The sequence below is a fragment of the Pungitius pungitius genome, chromosome 2 (assembly GCF_949316345.1).
Source record: "Pungitius pungitius chromosome 2, fPunPun2.1, whole genome shotgun sequence".
Classification (NCBI taxonomy): domain Eukaryota; kingdom Metazoa; phylum Chordata; class Actinopteri; order Perciformes; family Gasterosteidae; genus Pungitius; species Pungitius pungitius.
This window is the reverse complement of record NC_084901.1, coordinates 12,188,393-12,207,285: the sequence shown is the minus strand read 5'-3', so window position 1 is coordinate 12,207,285 and position 18,893 is coordinate 12,188,393. Positions and strand designations below refer to the sequence as shown.

Sequence of the window (18,893 nt, the reverse complement as noted above, 5' to 3'; positions counted from 1 at the left end):
CGTTTGTCAATTCCCTACACAAGAGCCAATCGACAGCAAGTGGGATGGCCATAATTCATTGACGTCATAGTCCCCTTTAAAAAAGAAGAAAAAAAACATTAATCCCTCCCCCGCTCTGTTCGTTACCGAACATTTATTTTCAGTATTTAGTCTCGTCACGAAAACGTCCAATGAATTGACATTGACACATAGAGTATACAGATCAGCAGCTTTAAATTCAGTTATTCGGGTGGTAAGTGATTCCAACCAAATAATTATCCATATTCTTCCCAAATACAAAACGGTTAAATGACAACAGAGCTTTCCAGAAGAAAAATAAAGTTTGGTATTTTAATTTACCACATTTGATTACTCCCTGCTGAGAAAAATGCTTGCTAAACATTAAATATATACAGATAATCAAAGTATTCTGTATGTTGTTGATCTTCGATGTATAACGCGTGTGGGAGCATCCTTCCTCTGTGGTCTTGCGGGTGCACCCTCGCGGCATTGACGTGAGTGGTCCTGATGCTGCGAATCGTGAACGCGCATTACATCACTTCTCTCCAGCGCGATTGGCCGCGGGTCCACTTGTCCTGCCGCCGCGCAGCACCCGCAGCAGCGGCTTTTCAAACATCGCCTCGTCGCCCCGTATCGACTGATCGGTTCGCGTTCGTTTGGTGGTGTGCTCGTCTCGTCGTCCCTGCACTGCCGGTCAGTCTTCGACGATGGCGGAGAGCGAGGCAGACACGCCGAGCACGCCGATCGAGTTTGAGAGCAAATATTTCGAGTACGATGGAGTGCGGCTGCCGCCCTTTTGCAGGGGGAAGATGGAGGAGATCGCCAACTTCTCCCTTAGAAGTAGCGACATATGGATCGTCACCTACCCGAAGTCAGGTAAACAAGCCTCTGCGTCACCACGCAGCTCTTTTCTAGGGTGGTCTGCGCTGCCTGCCGCGTCTGCAGGTACCACTTGAGATGATCAAAGTTTCATAAATAATGGCACATTTACGATCGATCATAGGGTTAGTTGTTAAGTTGCACGTCAGGCCGGAGTCTCACATTGATCCAATATCTCCAGGTATATGCACTCCTGCTGCAGAACTAATACATCCGTTAGCACTGCTCTGGCCTTCGTCAGCCACCGTAATCACATAGGTGACGGATGGAAGTTGGTGTTTACGTCTAACGTTGGCTTCGGAGCGTCGTGGCGCAGCGCTGCCGCAGGCCGGGTCTGCCGTGCGCGGTGTTCCCGAGCTGTACCCTGGGGTGGGTCCCGGGTCAATGGACTGCGTTTGGCCCGCTGGAGAACGCTGTCACTGCATGGTTTGTTATGGGAATAGTTTTCCTGTGTAGGATCATATGAGAACACTTGTACTGCAGTCCATTATGAAAGGGAGGACAGTCACCTATGCGCAGGGCAATCCATCAAGAGGACACCTTAATTCTAGCAGTTAAAAATAATAATAATAATAAAACAATTTTACAAGTTTGATTTAACTTAAAATCAAAGCTATATATATATATATACTCCCCAAAGTGGTCACTCCAGAGCTAATTGAGCTAATTTGCTATCTGGCTGATGCCAGTCAGCCACAATGCATTGCCCACTCTCTTTATGTTTTCCTCCGCTTTCTTTACCTTTGTATCACACATAATATGTTCAATAAAAGATATGAAGAGAAAAAATCATACATTTTCTCACACATCTTTCTATTGTTGATTGCTAAACAGTCAGGACTCACTACATGTCCTAACATTCATCACGACAGTCATGTCTCGCTTTCAAATACAATAATAATAGTAAGGAAATACACATTATATCAAACATATGCACCGATAATATATCAAAATGTATGTTGCATATTTACATTTTCTTCTAGAGGGTTATTGTTTTTAAATGGATCAGCTACTAAGCTTTGTAAAAGGACCCGAAAGGAGAAGCTGTTTTGGTCTGCCTCTGACTAAAATCGGGAACACAGAGTCTCAAACACTACCAAGAATTCAAGTAAATCTGTTCTCAAAGGCGTACAACTGGGCCCATTCATACATGACAGTTACATCATGACTGGTGCAAAATGAGTAATAAAACATTTCTTTTATTACAGAAACTGACCAATCTTGCATGGTTTATTTGGTTTCACAGCCAGCATGTGGCCAGCCTGATGCTACACACATGCACACTCTTTCTTTTAGTACAATCAGTCATAGGGCTGGTATTGACAGGTTTTCAGGTTAATAGCATTTTAAAAAGAAGCAAGTAATGTTTAATTTATCACACTCCAATGTGAGTTGTGGCACCTCCAGCTATCATTCTGTTAACTTGTATTTTCCCAAAACTTGCATGTGGGATGTCAGATAAAACCCAAATGGACACCACAGATTGGCAATGGATATAAAACAGTGTTGTGATGACAGAGACTGCTTTATGTAGACATTGCTTGGTATTTACTTTATGAGTGACTGCTGGTAAGAACAGCATGTTTTGATACGAATGAGTCCATTTCTATTGTGAGTAAAGTATAATTATGTATCTGGTACTGTTGCATTGGTTTCAAAGGGGGGGGGGGGGGAGTGGTGTGTTGCAACATTCTGTCATACGTTCATAAAATATCTTACGAAAAATGGATGCATGTAACTATTTTTTTTTTACTTGACTTTATTTTATTTGACCTTTAAGCTCACCCTTTGTACAACCACTGTCCCCTTGTACACTTGTGTGAGTAGTGTCTCTACTCTCTTCCACTAGGAACCAGTCTACTTCAAGAGATCGTGTATCTGGTGAGTCAGGGGGCAGACCCAGATGAGATTGGCCTAATGAACATCGATGAACAGCTGCCTGTCTTAGAGTACCCCCAACCCGGCCTGGACATCATACAGGTACTGCAGCTTGAACCAGGGTAGCATTCACCCAGTTCTTCAGTCCACTCAATGTCCAAGGAGTTTCTGGGTCCATTGTGTGTCTGATAAAGTTTTTGAAGGCCTGTCTTGGGGAAATTAAGACATCGGTGAGCAATAATTTTCTCTAGCTAAACAGTCATCCTCCATAACCCATCTCACCTATGAGAGTCAGGTCATGTGCACGGTTTACTACAGTCTAATCATCTTTGGGTATTAGGGTATTATGTTTTATTAGGCTGCAGTTGTTACTGTTGAAAAATAGGTAGTGTCGGTGGAAATTACCCATAATTATACACTTGTTTAAACGATTTGCAAGGGTTATAATTACTACCCTTCAAAAGTTTTTTTTTTTTACAGCGTACCCCTCTCCTCCACGTCTACCAATGTAGGAGTTAGGTTTGACACTCACCCACCCTTAAATGACCTCCTTCTATAATGTCAAAAACTTACAAACTTCGCCCCACTTTGACCCTGTCAGATGCACAGAAGCTTGTCCATGCCTTTATCTCCTCAAGACTGCACTACAGTAATTCACTTCACTGGGATCACTGGTAAGAATATCCATATCCATAACTACAATTCATCCAGAACTGTCCAAAAATATGAGCACATAACACTCATCCTACTTTCACTACACACTCGCTCCCTGGAGCGGATGGACATACAAACTTTTTGTACAACTATTCACCCAAAAATGCATAAATGGACATGCACCTCCCAACCTGCAACAACTACTTACTCCCCAAACCTGCACTCGCATCCTCACCTCTACAAGCAGCTCGCTCCTTTGGGTCCTCAACACCAAACTCCACACCATGGGGCCCCACCGGGCCTTTTGTTCGGCAGCGCCACGCAAACGGAACAGTCTCCCTGACCACTTGAGCGCAGCACGGTCACTGGACTCTTTTAAAACTTGCCTAAAAACTTTATTCAGGAGGCGTTTTCTACTCTATGTTAAGCTTTACTTTGTTTTAACTATGTTTTAACTATGTTTTAACTATGTTTTAACTCTGTCTCACTGGCTCCGTGGCACGTAGATCTGTTAATGAAGAGTGCATTAGAAATAAAATGTATTCTTATTATTATTGTGGAAGCTAATCATTTGCAGTTATTATTGTGTTATTTATTCTTCAATATTATTGTATAATTCTTTCGGTTTGATGTAATGAAAAATTAAGATAGTCTTTTCTGTTTTTGTAGTCAATTTAGTTTAATCATTTTTTGTCATTGTTTGGACGACTAATTGGGTAATACTGTGGGCACCTTGAGGTTACTTAAGGGCATAGCCAGGTCTAGGACCAGCATGCACCTGGGTGACACAGACTGCTTGGATAATCGCTTGCTGCGTCAAAGACACTAAACAGTAGGTGCGTCAGAGGCCCTTTGACGTAATAATTTATTGGTGCCATGGACAAATGGCCACTACATGTATTATGCCTTTTTTGCTGAGCTGGTAGCACATCTTATCTCGGTGTGTAACATGAGAGACGCACGTCTCAATTTGAAACGGGCACAATCAAAACAAGGACACACCACCACACCACCGTGCCGCCCATTTTTGCTGACATTAAATCAATTAAATGAAATCTTATCGCTGTCAAAGAATCAATTTAAAAATGTTTAATGATTGAAATTGTGATCAAGACACATTGTGATGGAGTGGTAATTGATTGTGTTTGTGAACAGATATCGTTGAGATCCACCAAGGCCGAGAATATTTCTCAAACTAAAATGTTGACCTCCTTTTACAAGAAGCAGGGTTATACGTTTTGTCTCTGTGACTTTTCTTTAAGATGTGACACACACGCCACAAACAAACAACCGTCTTTTGTGTTTCCACAGGAGCTGACATCCCCACGTCTGATCAAAAGCCATCTTCCCTATCGATTCCTACCCACAGCCATGCACAACGGAGAGGCCAAGGTCAGACCGCCGAGACAGCACGTACACCTATCCAATGTAGTATTTAAAAATCATGGCTTCGACTGCATTAAACGATTTTTGTAACGTGCAAAATTCGATAATGAATTAAAAGTATTGTGTTTTCCAAGCTTATTTAGTGCAAAAATTCTTGGAGCAGTCTTAAATAAGGTTAAATAAACCCTTTTTTAATATATCTGTATTAAGTAATCTAGTCTCTGTTATATCTACAGGACTGCACTCCAGCAGCTGTACGTCATGTGTCTGACTGAGATTTGCTGTGCACCTCTTTCAGGTGATCTACATGGCTCGTAACCCAAAGGACCTGGTGGTGTCCTACTACCAGTTCCACCGCTCCCTCAGGACCATGAGCTACCGGGGAACTTTCCAAGAGTTCTGCCGGCGCTTCATGAACGACAAGCGTAAGTATGCCGTGATCCCGCTGTCAGTTACCATTAGTGTTTGGTCTCCAGACTACTGACAGTTCATCCAGCAGCTCTGAGTGTCTCTCTCTCTCTCTCTCTCTCTCAAAGTGGGATATGGTTCTTGGTTTGAACATGTTCAGGAATTTTGGGAACATCGTATGAACTCTAATGTCCTCTTCTTGAAATATGAAGACATGTACAAGGTAAGATCTCCACTGCCTCTGGCTTATTTTTAAGCCTTTATGTGTTCTTTGACAGTATGTCACATGCAGGGTTAGAGTCCTCCACTTGGTGACCTGTTACACCCATAACTAAATCCACATTTGTCCACAAAGTCCATGCAGGAAAAGAAATACCATCCCCATCATGTAACTCATAACACATAACTCAACTCCCGGTATATACCTCTTCTGGCACAATGTAGCAGACTTGTGGTTCCTGACCAGTCATGTGTAAAACTCTCAAGTGAAAGAAGAAGAACATAAGCATCCCGTGTCACATTGTCAGGAGTGTGGTCTTGTTTACAAGGCACCGGGACTAACCGTGTCCTCTCAGATCTCGCAGATAGGTTTTTTTCTAGGAGTCGATTTCTTGGAACTGAAGTGAGAAGTAACAATTCAACAAAACAAAGTTTTCTTTTGGTATTTAAAAAATGAATGTTGTGTTAATGACTTTTAACATGCCAATAAAAATACATTAAATTGATTTTGCATCACAGTTTTAGGAGAACACAACCCAGAGCTATAAATGGACACACTTAGATTGCGTAAGCTATGAGAACTGGCGTGGGTGGAAACAGAATCACAGCCTTTTGTTATTCCACATTTCATTAGGGAGACAGTTTTCTCTGTATTTGCCTGGGATTATTGCTTTTATATATATATACATTTTTGTCATTAACCTCTCCGCCTTCTGTTCCCGGCCATTTCAGGACCCGGGGAAATTGGTTGAACAGTTAGCCCAGTTCCTGGGGGTTTCCTGCGACAAGGCCCAGCTGGAGGGGATGGTGGAGAGCTGCAACCAGCTCATTGAGCAGTGCAGCAACTCGGAGGCGCTGTCCATCTGCAGAGGTGAGTGGGAGAGGAAACAGAAGAGGAGCTCCACATGGATGCTCAGTTCCTCTCTCCTCATGATGAATCACAAAGGCACGACGCTTCAGAAAGGCAGTGTTATCCAAACTGAAGAAACTCAAACCACCCAATGAATCCTTTCACTTTTCTTATGGTATCCTATGGAAAGGTACCCACCCATACGTTTACTTCAAAATTTAATACCCACTGATTTCATACTGTGTTTTTAAATAAAGGAAACTCAATTAGGCAAAGACTGCTAAACTAGGTAGGTTTAGATATAGATTGTGCCTTCACTACGAATTACTAAAACATCAACCACGACATCTCGTTTCATTTGGGGAATGAACAGCGGCCTCCTGAAAGGTTGCTGTTTGTTGGACCCACAAATTCTGCTCCTGCCCTCCCGCTGTCTGATTTAGTACAACGTTCCACCTCTTCAAGTTTACATGGATATCATGTGGTAAAACGGGCAACATCTACAAATGAAGACACAATGCTTTTTGTAGGTATCGCCACAAATGCTGGATGAGACTTTTCTGAAAAAACCCAGGATTTCAAACACTTTCCACAGCCAAAGATTCAGTGGTTCAGTCCTTCTATTTCCTTTCCTGTCATTTCAGCATTGTCTGGCTGTTGCTTTCAGAATATTTATGCAGGGTCTTTACGTTTCAAACCGGCAGTGAGATACTTTTTATTTCATTTTAATTGTTTACTGTCGTAGGGGTTGTTTCCAAGGCTTGGAAACATTCTTTGATGTGTGTAATCAATGTAGTTCTGCTGTATTGAGATTACATTGGTGTCATTCACACTTGATCATTGGTGGTTCTGCCCATTATACACAATTAAGGACAAAAAGATTCTGGTGTTAGGGTTTTCAATGCTTCTCAGAATACATACAAATGAGCAATAGACACCATTTACGTCAAGGACTTTTTAAAAGGAGTTCTGTTTTTCTTGTGTACAACCACAGAACAGAGCTGTCTTGCAGTTAGCAACGCCCAGTCATCCCCAACTTGTCAAATACCAACCGGTCAGTTTTAAACTGTGGTCCCCATAAGCAGCCCACTGGTATCACTCTCTCTCTTTTAAATATAGCCTTCTTATGTAGGTTTACGACACTTTTTAGCTCAAATCTATAAAACAAATCAACGCAATACTGAACTCTGTGACACGCAAAGTGTAAGATTTGCTGGAGAGGATGATTAATGGCCTTCTTTGTCTGTCAACCTGTCACCATATAAGCACAATGCGCAGCATTACGACTACATTCACAAACAGGGCTCATGTTTGGAGTTATCTGTTTGAGAAAACTCAACATTTGTGAATTGATTTTGTGGAACGGAGGACATGAATGCAGCAAATAATCAACAGTACAAGAATCATTTCTAAGCCCGCTTCTAAATCCATGAATACAAAAAGTCCATAAAAACTAAAGTTTCGAGGAATTCGTGCTTTGTCCTTTCTTATGTGACGGAGATTTGTTCTCACATGTTAATGTATGTATGCATGAAGCTTAACTTTGACACTGACAGGGTTTTTCCTATAGATGTGGATGATCTATCGACTGAGCTAGCAGAGTTGATGAAGATGTTGAATAGACAGCAGGGAGGAAGAGAGGAAAAAATCCATATTCTTTTTTTTGTTTTGTATTTTCATCATGCTGATAAGCTCCTCCTGAATGTGTTTTTTTGGGACAGTCCATCTGAGATTCAGGTCTCCTTCCCAAAACAATGCAGGTGAAAGTAACTTGTTAGTAACTGTTAGTCAGTTCATTCCATAGAACTCACTGAGAGCTCGTGAGACGACATGAGTCCCTATGATAACTGAGCAAGTTTGGGTAGCACCAAATGAAAGATTTCAGCCATATTTCTCTCATTGCTATAGAAGCTGTTCCACAGGCCGTTCCACCGGAAATTGTAGAGGGGTCACAGATTTTGCACTAAAAAGTCACCAAGCCATGTCATTTAAAGTTGAGCTTTAAATGAATCGATAAAGCATCGACAACAAACAAATGAGGATTCGTCCACATTCATTTGTTTCCAATGTGTCTGTCATAATTATTGACCGGAGTTGCTTCAGATTGAAGATGGATGGATGGATATCTCTGTAGATGAGTTGGAGGCAAAAATATCAGACACTATCTATCTATGCCTGGTCTGACATGACCACAGCCCCACCGTGTGGCTAGTTATTGTACCTGCAGCACTGATAGCATTTCAGCTATTGACTGTATAACCACTTCTTTTGACCCTCTATGAGTTGTTTGTGTTCATCCCCTGATCATTCATTCACTTTGGGTTTGTGTCACCATTCCCTCCCCTTGATTTGGATGTTTTACTTATGTTTTCTGTTGTTTTTCTTTTCAGTTTCACCATCTGATACCTTTTCTTTTGTGCATGGAAGTCTGGGGTCTGGTGCTCACAGGCTTAAAACACACATCTGACAGCAGTCTGTCAGATCTGTCTCACACATCTGTAACCTTCAGCAGGTGAGTCAGAGCGATGGCAGGCTGCACTCACCGCATCCGAGTCCTCCGAGTGCACCTAGCTCTCACACCACGTTCCTCATGCAAGAGCATGACGGAATGGATTCATTAATCCAGCTTGTTAATGAAAAACAATGTAATATTGTTTTATTCAACCGTCAAACACTATAAAACGTAACCTGTGTATAATTTAGTATACAATAGGTCTGAAGGCTGTGAGTAATCCAGCTTTGTCTAAGATGGAGAAAGGAATCAGCGTGTCTTGGCTGCTGGATCTTTTGATGCTACGTGGCATTTCAACGTGTCCCTCCCCGTGTGTCCCCCCTGCAGGTCGTGCAGGTCTGTGGAAGGACGTCTTTACGGTGTCCATGAACGAGAAGTTTGACACTGTGTACAGACAGAAGATGGGCAAGTCCGACCTGACCTTTGACTTCTGCCTGTGAGGAGCGGCCGACCCTCCACCCTCCCCACCCCCCCGCTGATCCTCTACAAGCTCCCACAACTCCATCTGCCAATCGGTTTCAAGTTCAATGGTTACGGTCTGAGAGTGGGATTACAGGACGAGACTTTTTCCCCAGATTGCAACATTATCAAAAGTCCCGCCCCCTTGTGGAATAATCAAAATGATTCCAGATTCATTAGAAATGTTATGGATGTTTCAATCACTAGTTCAACAAAACCTCTCTCAGCCTCTACCTCCCCACTACGCTCCCACTGCTGATATGTGTTTATACTGAGTATATGTGTAAATACTCAGTATATGTGTATTTATTCAGTATATGTGTAAATACTCAGTATATGTGTATTTATTCAGTATATGTGTAAATACTCAGTATATGTGTATTTACTCAGTATATGTGTAAATACTGAGTAAATGTGTGCATACCACTTGCAGATATTTGTGACTAAAAAAACCTTATAGTCACATGTACGGCGGAAAGAAACAGTCCAGCCATTGAGTGTTTTCCTGCGATGCAAAGGCGCCTCAGAAGACCACCTGGTGGTCCGCAGAGGTCAGTGCCGAGAGGTTGGATCACATATAAAAACGAGTAAGCAAGTTACAAAGCTAGTTATTTTTATATTAAAGAATTCACATGGATAAAAAACAAACCAAAGTGATTCAAACATTTACTAAATTTTATTCTCCTTAGAAAACACCTGTTTGCCTGCTTATTCCTGGTTCTTGGCTTCTAACCCTTCCACTTTATGGCCTGATACTCCGGCAGCAGGAAGTCAGTGGTGGCACCCGGCGGCTCCAGGCCCACTCCACCGTACCCACGCCACAGATTCCACACAGAGGCATAAACCGGCCCTTATTTGGTTTGACTCCACTCTCTCGCGAGAAACAACGAAGTCTTGAGAACAAAGACACATTACATGTCATTACACTTTTATCCAAAGCGACACATCACTCTTGACGTGATTATTCTTTGTGTTGATCAGCCACAAATATCTGTACACAGCCTCAGTGACGCTCTCTGACGTTTTTGGTTGTCAAGTGGGTAATTCCACTGAAACATTGACACCATCACAAAACACTGACACATCTGCAGAGAGGCCCAGGCTAATGAAAAGGTTTAGATGTCGGTAGCTTTACCAGCCAGACCACACAAACACACACATACTTGGGTTTGTGAGGACACTGGGATACATTACTGCATGGAAGGGAGGAATTGAGACCGCCGAGGCACAGCAGCTGGACACTACTTATCCCCAGTCCACCATGATGGTATATTTAATATATTTAATAACCGAACCAGCTGCCCAAAGACAATTACAGGTTTTAGAGACAGCATTATCTGCCCTCCATCTGAATATCGGTCAAACCCCGCTAATGCACTAAGTGCATTAGCGCTCATCTGGATGCAGCAGTGTCTGGGAACCAGGTAGACATGCGCATGCTGCAGCAAGTGTGAATAGGGGAGGCCAGACCTGGAGAGAGCAAGCCTGCTGCGCCCAATGCTCAGTGTCACAGCTGAGATGTTATTGTGTTAGATGATCAATGTCCCTCTGCTCAAAGTGCTCCATCACCGATCTTCACTTCTGCATCAGCTTTATGTGTGTTTGGGAGAGAGATCTGTCGGTGCTCAGTTACTGTATACTTCAAGAATGCTTCAGTTTCCAGACTAATTTGTCATGTCAGATTTAATATGTCAAGGATATTAAAAACCACTATGAGTAGGATTAAGAAATGTGTTACTGTAGCATACCTTAATGGCACTAGAGGTATTTTGTATACAAAGGCACTTTTTGAATTTTGAAACTTTGTTTTACTTGGTGTCCCAGAAGATATGCCTCCTGGTGGTTAAAATAAGCAGATGCCAAACACACAAGATACTAAATAGTTTCCTCAAGGTGTTAAATAGATCATCATCTTAAATTTAATGTCTGAGTGGAGGAATTTAAAGTTAAAGGTCAACATGATATCTTTTTTGCTGCGAAATAATACTATGAACTTTAAAAGATATCTACTTATATATCGACAAAAGAGAAAGGATCAACAGAAAAGGTACATGGATAAATAGTAAAGAAAGACCTGTGCAGAGGAGGTAGACATCTAAAAGCCTTGGAGAATATTTCTCCTATAACTCAAAAGCAAAATAAACAAAAGGACATAGCATGACTCTAAATTTAACATTGATGTCTCAAGAGTTGATGCTTCTAAGCTTGGTGTAAAGAAAACACAAAAAATCAGCCCTGCTCAGTGTAGTGATGAAATATTTATCTAGTGGTCCCCATGGCTAGATAATCCTGGGCCCCCGTTGACCTCCTTGACCCCATGTTTTTAAAAACACAAATCCCTCACATGGAGTGAACTATGAGCTTGTAGAAGGGGGCCCCGTTTAGGGGAGAACATTCAGTGTGACCTAACTTTGTGTCAAAGACTTCAAAATGTCATATCACAATATGAGTGGCTCCTAGGAGTCTAACACTTCTTAGTCTTGATATAACATATAACAGGCCACATGCAACTTACTGTTGGAAACTATAATACTGAAATGTCACCCATACCCAAAAATACTTTTTTTTTTTTGTTGACTTTTTTAAAAGTGAACATTGTGTTCCTCTGTGTTTGTTTGTTTGACCCACGAAGGAACAGATTGTAGTTGTATGCCAACCAACCCTGGTACACTTATACATTTATACACCTCTGTTGGCCAGATCACTGGAGACTAGAGGGCAGAAAAAATAAATGTGTTTGTGTGTTGGAGAGTGGGGGGGGGGGATCATTCACCGGCTGTGCTCATCCAGGATTAGACAAACTCTGGATGTGACAGGAAGAATACAAATTGATTCCATATTATAGAGAGATTCATGTGCTACACTCGTCTGCAGGGTGTCAGTCAGTCTCTAATGCTTCTTGCAGACATACTTTCTGTGGACCACTTTGGCCACTTGTTGATCCACACACGGTTACTGTGTGAACAATGCTGCAAAGTTCTCAGAGTTGCCGTGGTCTGCAGGAGAGCAAAGAGAGCAAAGCACTAACCTGTAACCAGCATTTCCTTTCTTTTGTACGCTCTTGACTCTGTGGTGTCACACACAGCTGCAGCATCTGGAGGCAGACGAGGCGTCACTCACACACCAGTCACCTCTCCCCCTGTTGCCACAGTAGTTTCTCACCCAGCTCTACCAGACACTTGAATGTCTCCAATGTGTGGACGCAAACCTCAGCCCACACATCGTGGTGCCCGCCTCTTTCATGGCTGCCTGTTTTTTCCTATTTCATTGTTCTCTCAGTCGCTGTTTACAGACGTTGGCAAAGCTTCAGACGCGCATCTCCACTTTCATGTTTTTTTTTTTTATCCATGCCTGTCTCTATTTCCCGGCCTACTTAAATTGTATTTTACATGCTTTGCTTGCTGATTTATTAATAAAGTTGGGTCTTTAGTCAATGCTCTATGCCTGACCTCCCTTTCTTTTAACGCTTGTCTGTCTAAAGTCTGGTTCTGAACTGCTGTCCCGGTGCTCTCAAAGTGAGAGTCAAGGGCTTTTTGAGGGTGTGTTCAGAGCCTTCATGTAGGTCAGGTAACATCATTTGTATAACAGCCTTGGTCTGGTACAAACAGAAGCCAGTTAATGTTAGCTTATGTGAGCAATCTATACATATGAATGACTTTTGTAGAAGGACTGACTTATGAATGTATGCAACATTGTTTTTTAGCATCAAGCCAAGTACAGTCACAGTAGCAGCTCTGTAAATGTTACATAGAGGAAAAGTTATGTTGAAAGGCACCATGCACCAATTTTACTACAAACATAAGTTGTCAATTCAAAAAACAGACTGCAACAACCTCCTGGACATGTCCCCAGTGGCAGCTGGCCAAAAGAGGGAAATGGGCCCAAAAGAAAAGAAAAAAGAATTATCATTAAATTATGAATTAGAAAATGTGTTAAATATGACTACAAAAATATATGGTTTTCCTGAAAGACCCTGGCTGTTATAGGCATGTCCTGTCTTCACATGTATAAATGTATGTATACATACTGTATATACAGTATATTGTGGTGTGGGTGAAATGATAGCACGCGGATGCACGACTGGCTGCATCAACAAATGATACAGTTTATTTCAATGCACAAAAAAAGGTGATAGGACAAAACAGGTTCTTCCTCTTTTGAGGGATCAGTTCAATAGGTCCAACCAGGCTGTCCAGCCTTCCGTTTCCTTACTGCGGAAAACACAGAAAAACTACGGGGATTAACACACGTGCCCAAAAATGCTCCTGTGTGAAGTAGGCTCCTCACATCTAGTGATAATCAAAAGCTCTTTCATAGTGCTCATTGAGGGAGTCACTGTCTTGTCCTGGTTGAGGAGTGCAAGGTCAGAGGGCAAAGCAGAAAGTGCCAAGCAGGCAGACACTGATCTGATAAGGATGTGTTAGAGACGCACCAGGCAGCATACAACACTCATGCTTTGTTATGTTTGCATGAATGTTAGGAGACCACATATTGTATGTGATTGGATCTTGTGTTGCAGCGGGAGGACCTGTTCCTCCTCAGCGCCAGTTTAGGGCCAATAGAAATCTTTCCTTTATTATCTAACAAGAATTCTAAAACATAATGTTCTTGCTGGTGTCAGTCAGTTATTCTGTCGGCCCACAGGCCGGAGGAAGCCTTTGCAAACGCAGCGCTGTTACTTGATCTGTGATCTGACAAATAAATCCACCAGAACGAGAGAAGTCGATTGGCTTTATTCTTCCAGACGTCCCCAACTTGGCTTCCAATTTTTGATCACGTTAGTTTGATGCATTCGTTCATTCTCTCTTTCACTAGTCCCCCCATGCTGTTGGAATATAAAGGACCAACCTTTAGTCAATCTCCTTGGCTTTATTTATTTATTTGAATATCTCTTTTTAGCAGATAAATGCTTTACTATGTTCTTAAGTCAACGTTAGCAGCTAGATTCTGTCTGTTGTTGATGCCAAGCTGCTCTGACAGAAAATGAGGCGAGCATGTGAAAGTGAACCAAAACCAACACAGCAAAGTTTGGCCTATAAAAGCAAAGCAATGAGCACGAAGACGCTACAAACCTTGGAGATCTGACGGGGAATGTAGAGTTAGACATAATTATAATAGAGAGAGAGAGAGAGAGAGAGAGAGAGAGAGAGAGAGAGAGAGAGAGAGAGAGAGAGAGAGAGAGAGACATAGAGAGAGAGAGACAGTGTGTCCTATGTTTTTATCCACCTCCTTCCCCCTCTCCTCCTGCTGCCTTGCTTACCACACACACCATTTTCACATAGTAGGCCAAGCTGCTGCCTCTTCACCCTGGACCGGAACCACTGGTCCTTGGCCGGCAGACATGGATCCACACAGACAGAAGGGAGGGTAATAATAATAATATAAAGTCCCAAAATGAATGGTTAACAATTTGTAATAAATCTGTTGCTCTTCTTTTTTTATCAGCTGTATTTGAAAAATAATTTGTCATGGTGTGGAAGCGGACCCCGGTGGTACAGGACTGGTGAGCAGAGTGGAGTTCAGACGGGTTCTGAAGAGCGGGTTCTGTTGTCTGTCAATCAAAACCATCTAGACACTGTCCTCGACCAGGTGAGAGGCTGATGAGCTCTCTAATTCGCCGATGGAGGTTAGCTGATGGCTTATTTATCTTATGTCTGTTTTAGAGAGAGGCATCCTTTTTTGCCCCCATAGTTCTCCTGCACGCTTATCACTCGGGAGAGACTACAGTTCACCGCTAGATGCCGGCACATCCTACACACTGATCCTTCAACACAGCGATTCCAAAACGTTCTCTTGATCCCTTCCTTTGACGATATCAAAAATGGAATAAAATGAGCTTCATTTCTGTGCAAATAACAAGCGCAAACATCAATTCTGGGGTTTCTCATTTTGGCCGACCATGGTGCGTAAAGCCCAAGGACAGATATGCCTCAATATATTCTGCAACTTTTCCTTTTTTCGTGTCGTTGTTGTGGTGGCCATGCATCGGTTACACCTGTATAATTTATCTCTTACTCGCTTTTTCTCGCTCCTCTTGTCATCTTTCTAACATATTAAAAGATCTTGCATTCAAGGGGCGACTGTGGGTCAATATTATGGTTGTCCTGCAATCTGAGGATTGGCGGTTTGACACCCATCTAACATTTCATTGAATATCTCCATGTGTTCCTCCTCTGCTTGAGAGGGTGGTCCAGTGGTCTAAAGAGAGGCACTAACAGTTTGAGCGGATTGTATCTGGCAACACTTATATTTGTGAGAGGAAGGATCCAAAAGAGTGGTCCTGAAATGTGCATAGATCATTTTCCCTCCAGATGTTGGTGTTGTTATGAGAGGCATCATCCAGGAGATGGTGGTAGAAGATTAAAAAAAGGAAAAAACCTCTGGCAGGCCACTGGCATTGACAAACGATGCTTGCTGGCCTTGGAGAGTGGTCAGAGGGAGAAGTGATTCTGGCAGCTGTTAAAAAGCAGACGTTATTTGTTTACAACTCTTTAGTGTTGGCTGGCATTGGTTTTCATCCTCATCCCAGATCACTTCTTTTTGTTTTGTTTGAGTCCCTGTATTCCTTAGCAGATATTTACTAAAAGTAAAAGAATACATTTTAAAAGAACAAAAATCCCTTCTGGGCGATGAAGGCTGGCTGGTGAAGAGCGTTGATGTCATGAGCCCCAATGAGTGTTGAGGCCTTCTACAGCGCTCTCTGGCATTGCTCAATCAGGCGCGTATGTGCGTTTGTGGTGGATTCTGGGTCCGTATAATTCCCTCATCTCCCTTTGTCTTCATCCGTGTGCACGTCTCTGGGTCTCGTCACTCCGCTACGCCGCTGTAATCGTGTGCTCTGTTCCTCTTTGTTTCCGTCTCACCACTCACGCCTGACAGTTTGACTGCCTGTCTATCCCAGGCAGATTTCCTCCATAATATCAGCACATCGTCTTCTCCCCCCCAAAAAATACACAACCCCCAATCCCCTCCATCCGTCTCACACCCCACCTACACACCGTCCTATTCATTAAAAGCCCTGTGTGGGTGAGTGTGCTTTCTGGAGAGTTGTGGAAAGTTTACTTTAAAATGAATATCACCGGGAGTAGCTGCTGTTCTGGGGACATTTATATTTGGAAGTCACTTTGTGTTTGGGGGGAGGAGAGCTGCCGCCCTTCCTCCACACACACACACACACACACACACACTTGCTTTTACATTCATTTATCCGTTATCATCCATCATGATCCTTTTGCGCTGAATATTGATCACTTATTAAATGCATGTTAGCTGGGACTGTAAAATAAGAAAGCTTGCTTGAGTAATTGGAGGGTAATGGGTCATCACAGCTGACAAATGCAATGTTGAAAAAAAATATGTGACACAAAGCCAGGCTCATATCAGGAACAAGACAGAGAAAATCCACAGCATCATGGGAGCTCAAGCCCCCATCTCCTCCCTCGCTAAATTGTTCCCCTCCTCTGTTTGTTCAGAGTGATTAGAACCGACGTTGAATCCGCTTAAGCGTTGCAGCATCCTCCCTAACATAACACACACTATCATTTAAAGTCTATGGCTTGAGCCCACATTTGGTCCTGTACACAGTTTTGGAAGATGGTGAAAAACATCTTGGATGGATGGATCATGCACCTTCACTCTTTTTTAAAAATATTTTTTGAGAAGGACACTGCTGGATATTAGTTTTTAGACAGACATTTTGGTTAGATTTGAACATGACACTGACTTGGGATTTTAGAACCACCCCCGGGAATTTAGCTATTGAGGCTTTCAGGGGCTCTAGAGAGTCAATCAATAGATCTCAAAGGCCCAGAATATTTAGCACAGTGCTCTAAATACACTAGATCTATTAATATTTACTAGGGATTTATTTTTATATTTGTATAACAGAATCTTTGTTGCATATGAGCTACCCTCTTCATCTAAGATCAATATTTTATAGTAGCTAATATTTACAGATTATTTAAACCAGACGTGTTTCTGGCCCTTTAAGGTGGCCCTTTAAGGTCCTCCATGGTGTCAGCCCCTGACCTCCCTCTCACCTTCAGCCTCAGGCTCAACCGCAGGTGCGACAACACCGTCACAGGTATATAGAGCAAGGGGTAAGGTGTGTGTGTGTGTGTGTGTGTGGGGGGGGGGCTTACACTGATAGCACAGATAATTGGACTGCAATGCTTCTATAATAAGACTCAAAGCCAGGAGGTCCACTGGGGACGGCTGCACTGGATTACACCACGGAAGGATGTAGAGCAGGGCCACAGGGACTGTTCTTTGATTATGAGCCACCAAAAAAGGTATATAATACACGTGTGCCAAGTGTTTGTCTGCTCGTTTGACTATGTGTGTGTGTGTGTGTGTGTGTGTGTGTGTTTGTGGAAACTAGTGATTGTGTGTTTGGGTGTAAGCCAACTCCTCATCAATGCTCTGTAGTAGTGTATATGTGTGTGTGTGTGTAAAAGCAAATAGGTGGGTGTACAGTAAAGCAGCACAAGGTCAGAACAAAAATGCTGTAATTCCCAGCTGTGTCCCCCGTTCCAAAGAACCGCACCTAGCGAATTCCCCAAACAACCCCGTCCTGAAAATTACTGCTCAACTCACCTGAGGCCAGGCAGCCACATCGCCGCACCTCTCTTCCCGTCTCCATGGAGACGGCGTTTCATGTTCCGCTGGAGTGTTTGGAAAAGTTTGGAGTTGGCTTGAGTGCGGAAGTGATGCTTCTGTTTCCTGTCATGGCACCACTAGTGTACATGTGTCTTCGTGGGCGCTGCAGAGCAGGTTTGTGCAAATCATTCAGAAATGTCCTGTTGAACCCGAGGTTGTGGAACTTGTTTGGGAGCCTCTTCTTGCTCAGGGCCTGACTCTGGTTCAAAGCGATACGGTTGTAGAGTGTATCTGACAGACAGTGACGTGCAGTGCAGTGAGGGGACGAGTCTTTCCCCCATATCTGAACAAGAAAATACACAAATTCAGTGATATTGACTATAAATATATATAAATATTAATGGAAGGATTGGAATTATGCAATAATTACATTTCTATCACCAGTGTGTCACGCGGCTTGGCGCTGGTGCAGGCCGACGGGGTTTAAAGGACTCAGGTGCAGGGTTCTTACGAATAGTGTTCTTTATTTCCACGAAAACAGAAGCATGCTCCAACGTGATGTGACAGGAAACAATGACGCGACAAAGAACAACTGGCACACAGGGCTTAAATACACAAGGGAGGTGCAGGTGATTGGACACAGGTGGAAACACTCAAGCAATCACAAGACAAGGCAGGAAGTGAAGTTAACCCAGGACCACAAGGAACATGAAACTTCAAACTAAAACAGGAAGGGAGACCAAACCGTGACACAGTGGACAAATATTTACTTTTAATAATTTCATGATGACACAGGGGAGTCCTGTCATGCATGGCTCAAATCATGGATGTGTGTGGATGGTGGAGGGGGCAGGAGGAAGGGGGCAGGGGGTAGCGGCTCATTAGCATTAAGACCTCAAACAGGTCATTTTGAGTAGAGCTGTTTTAAGCAGGCTCAAAGGAGTGGCGTTAATAATGATCCTCGGGATATTTTTTACAAAAGTATGTTTTAGACATTTAATTCAGACCACAAAGAACCATATCAACTTTAAGTCTTCAGCAGGATTTTCA

The 18,893-nt window shown here is 42.8% G+C and overlaps 1 protein-coding gene across 1 annotated transcript; it reads left to right on the top strand.

Annotated features, from left to right (window-relative positions):
* The first annotated feature begins 102 nt into the window (after positions 1–102).
* sult4a1 (sulfotransferase family 4A, member 1) lies at positions 103–12,679 on the top strand. The gene is made up of 7 exons (XM_037461738.2): positions 103–876; positions 2,729–2,859; positions 4,723–4,803; positions 5,096–5,222; positions 5,334–5,428; positions 6,157–6,295; positions 9,114–12,679. Exons 1-7 carry the CDS (start codon positions 708–710, stop codon positions 9,224–9,226), a joined length of 855 nt encoding a protein of 284 aa, XP_037317635.2. The 5' UTR covers positions 103–707; the 3' UTR covers positions 9,227–12,679.
* Positions 12,680–18,893: the final 6,214 nt, after the last annotated feature.

Coding starts and splice junctions, on each gene's coding strand:
- sult4a1 (XM_037461738.2), top strand. CDS start 708: ATGGCGGAGAGCGAGGCAGACACGCCGAGCACGCCGATCGAGTTTGAG. Junction 4,804..5,095: donor TGCACAACGGAGAGGCCAAG/GTCAGACCGCCG, acceptor CACCTCTTTCAG/GTGATCTACATGGCTCGTAA. Junction 6,296..9,113: donor GGCGCTGTCCATCTGCAGAG/GTGAGTGGGAGA, acceptor TCCCCCCTGCAG/GTCGTGCAGGTCTGTGGAAG.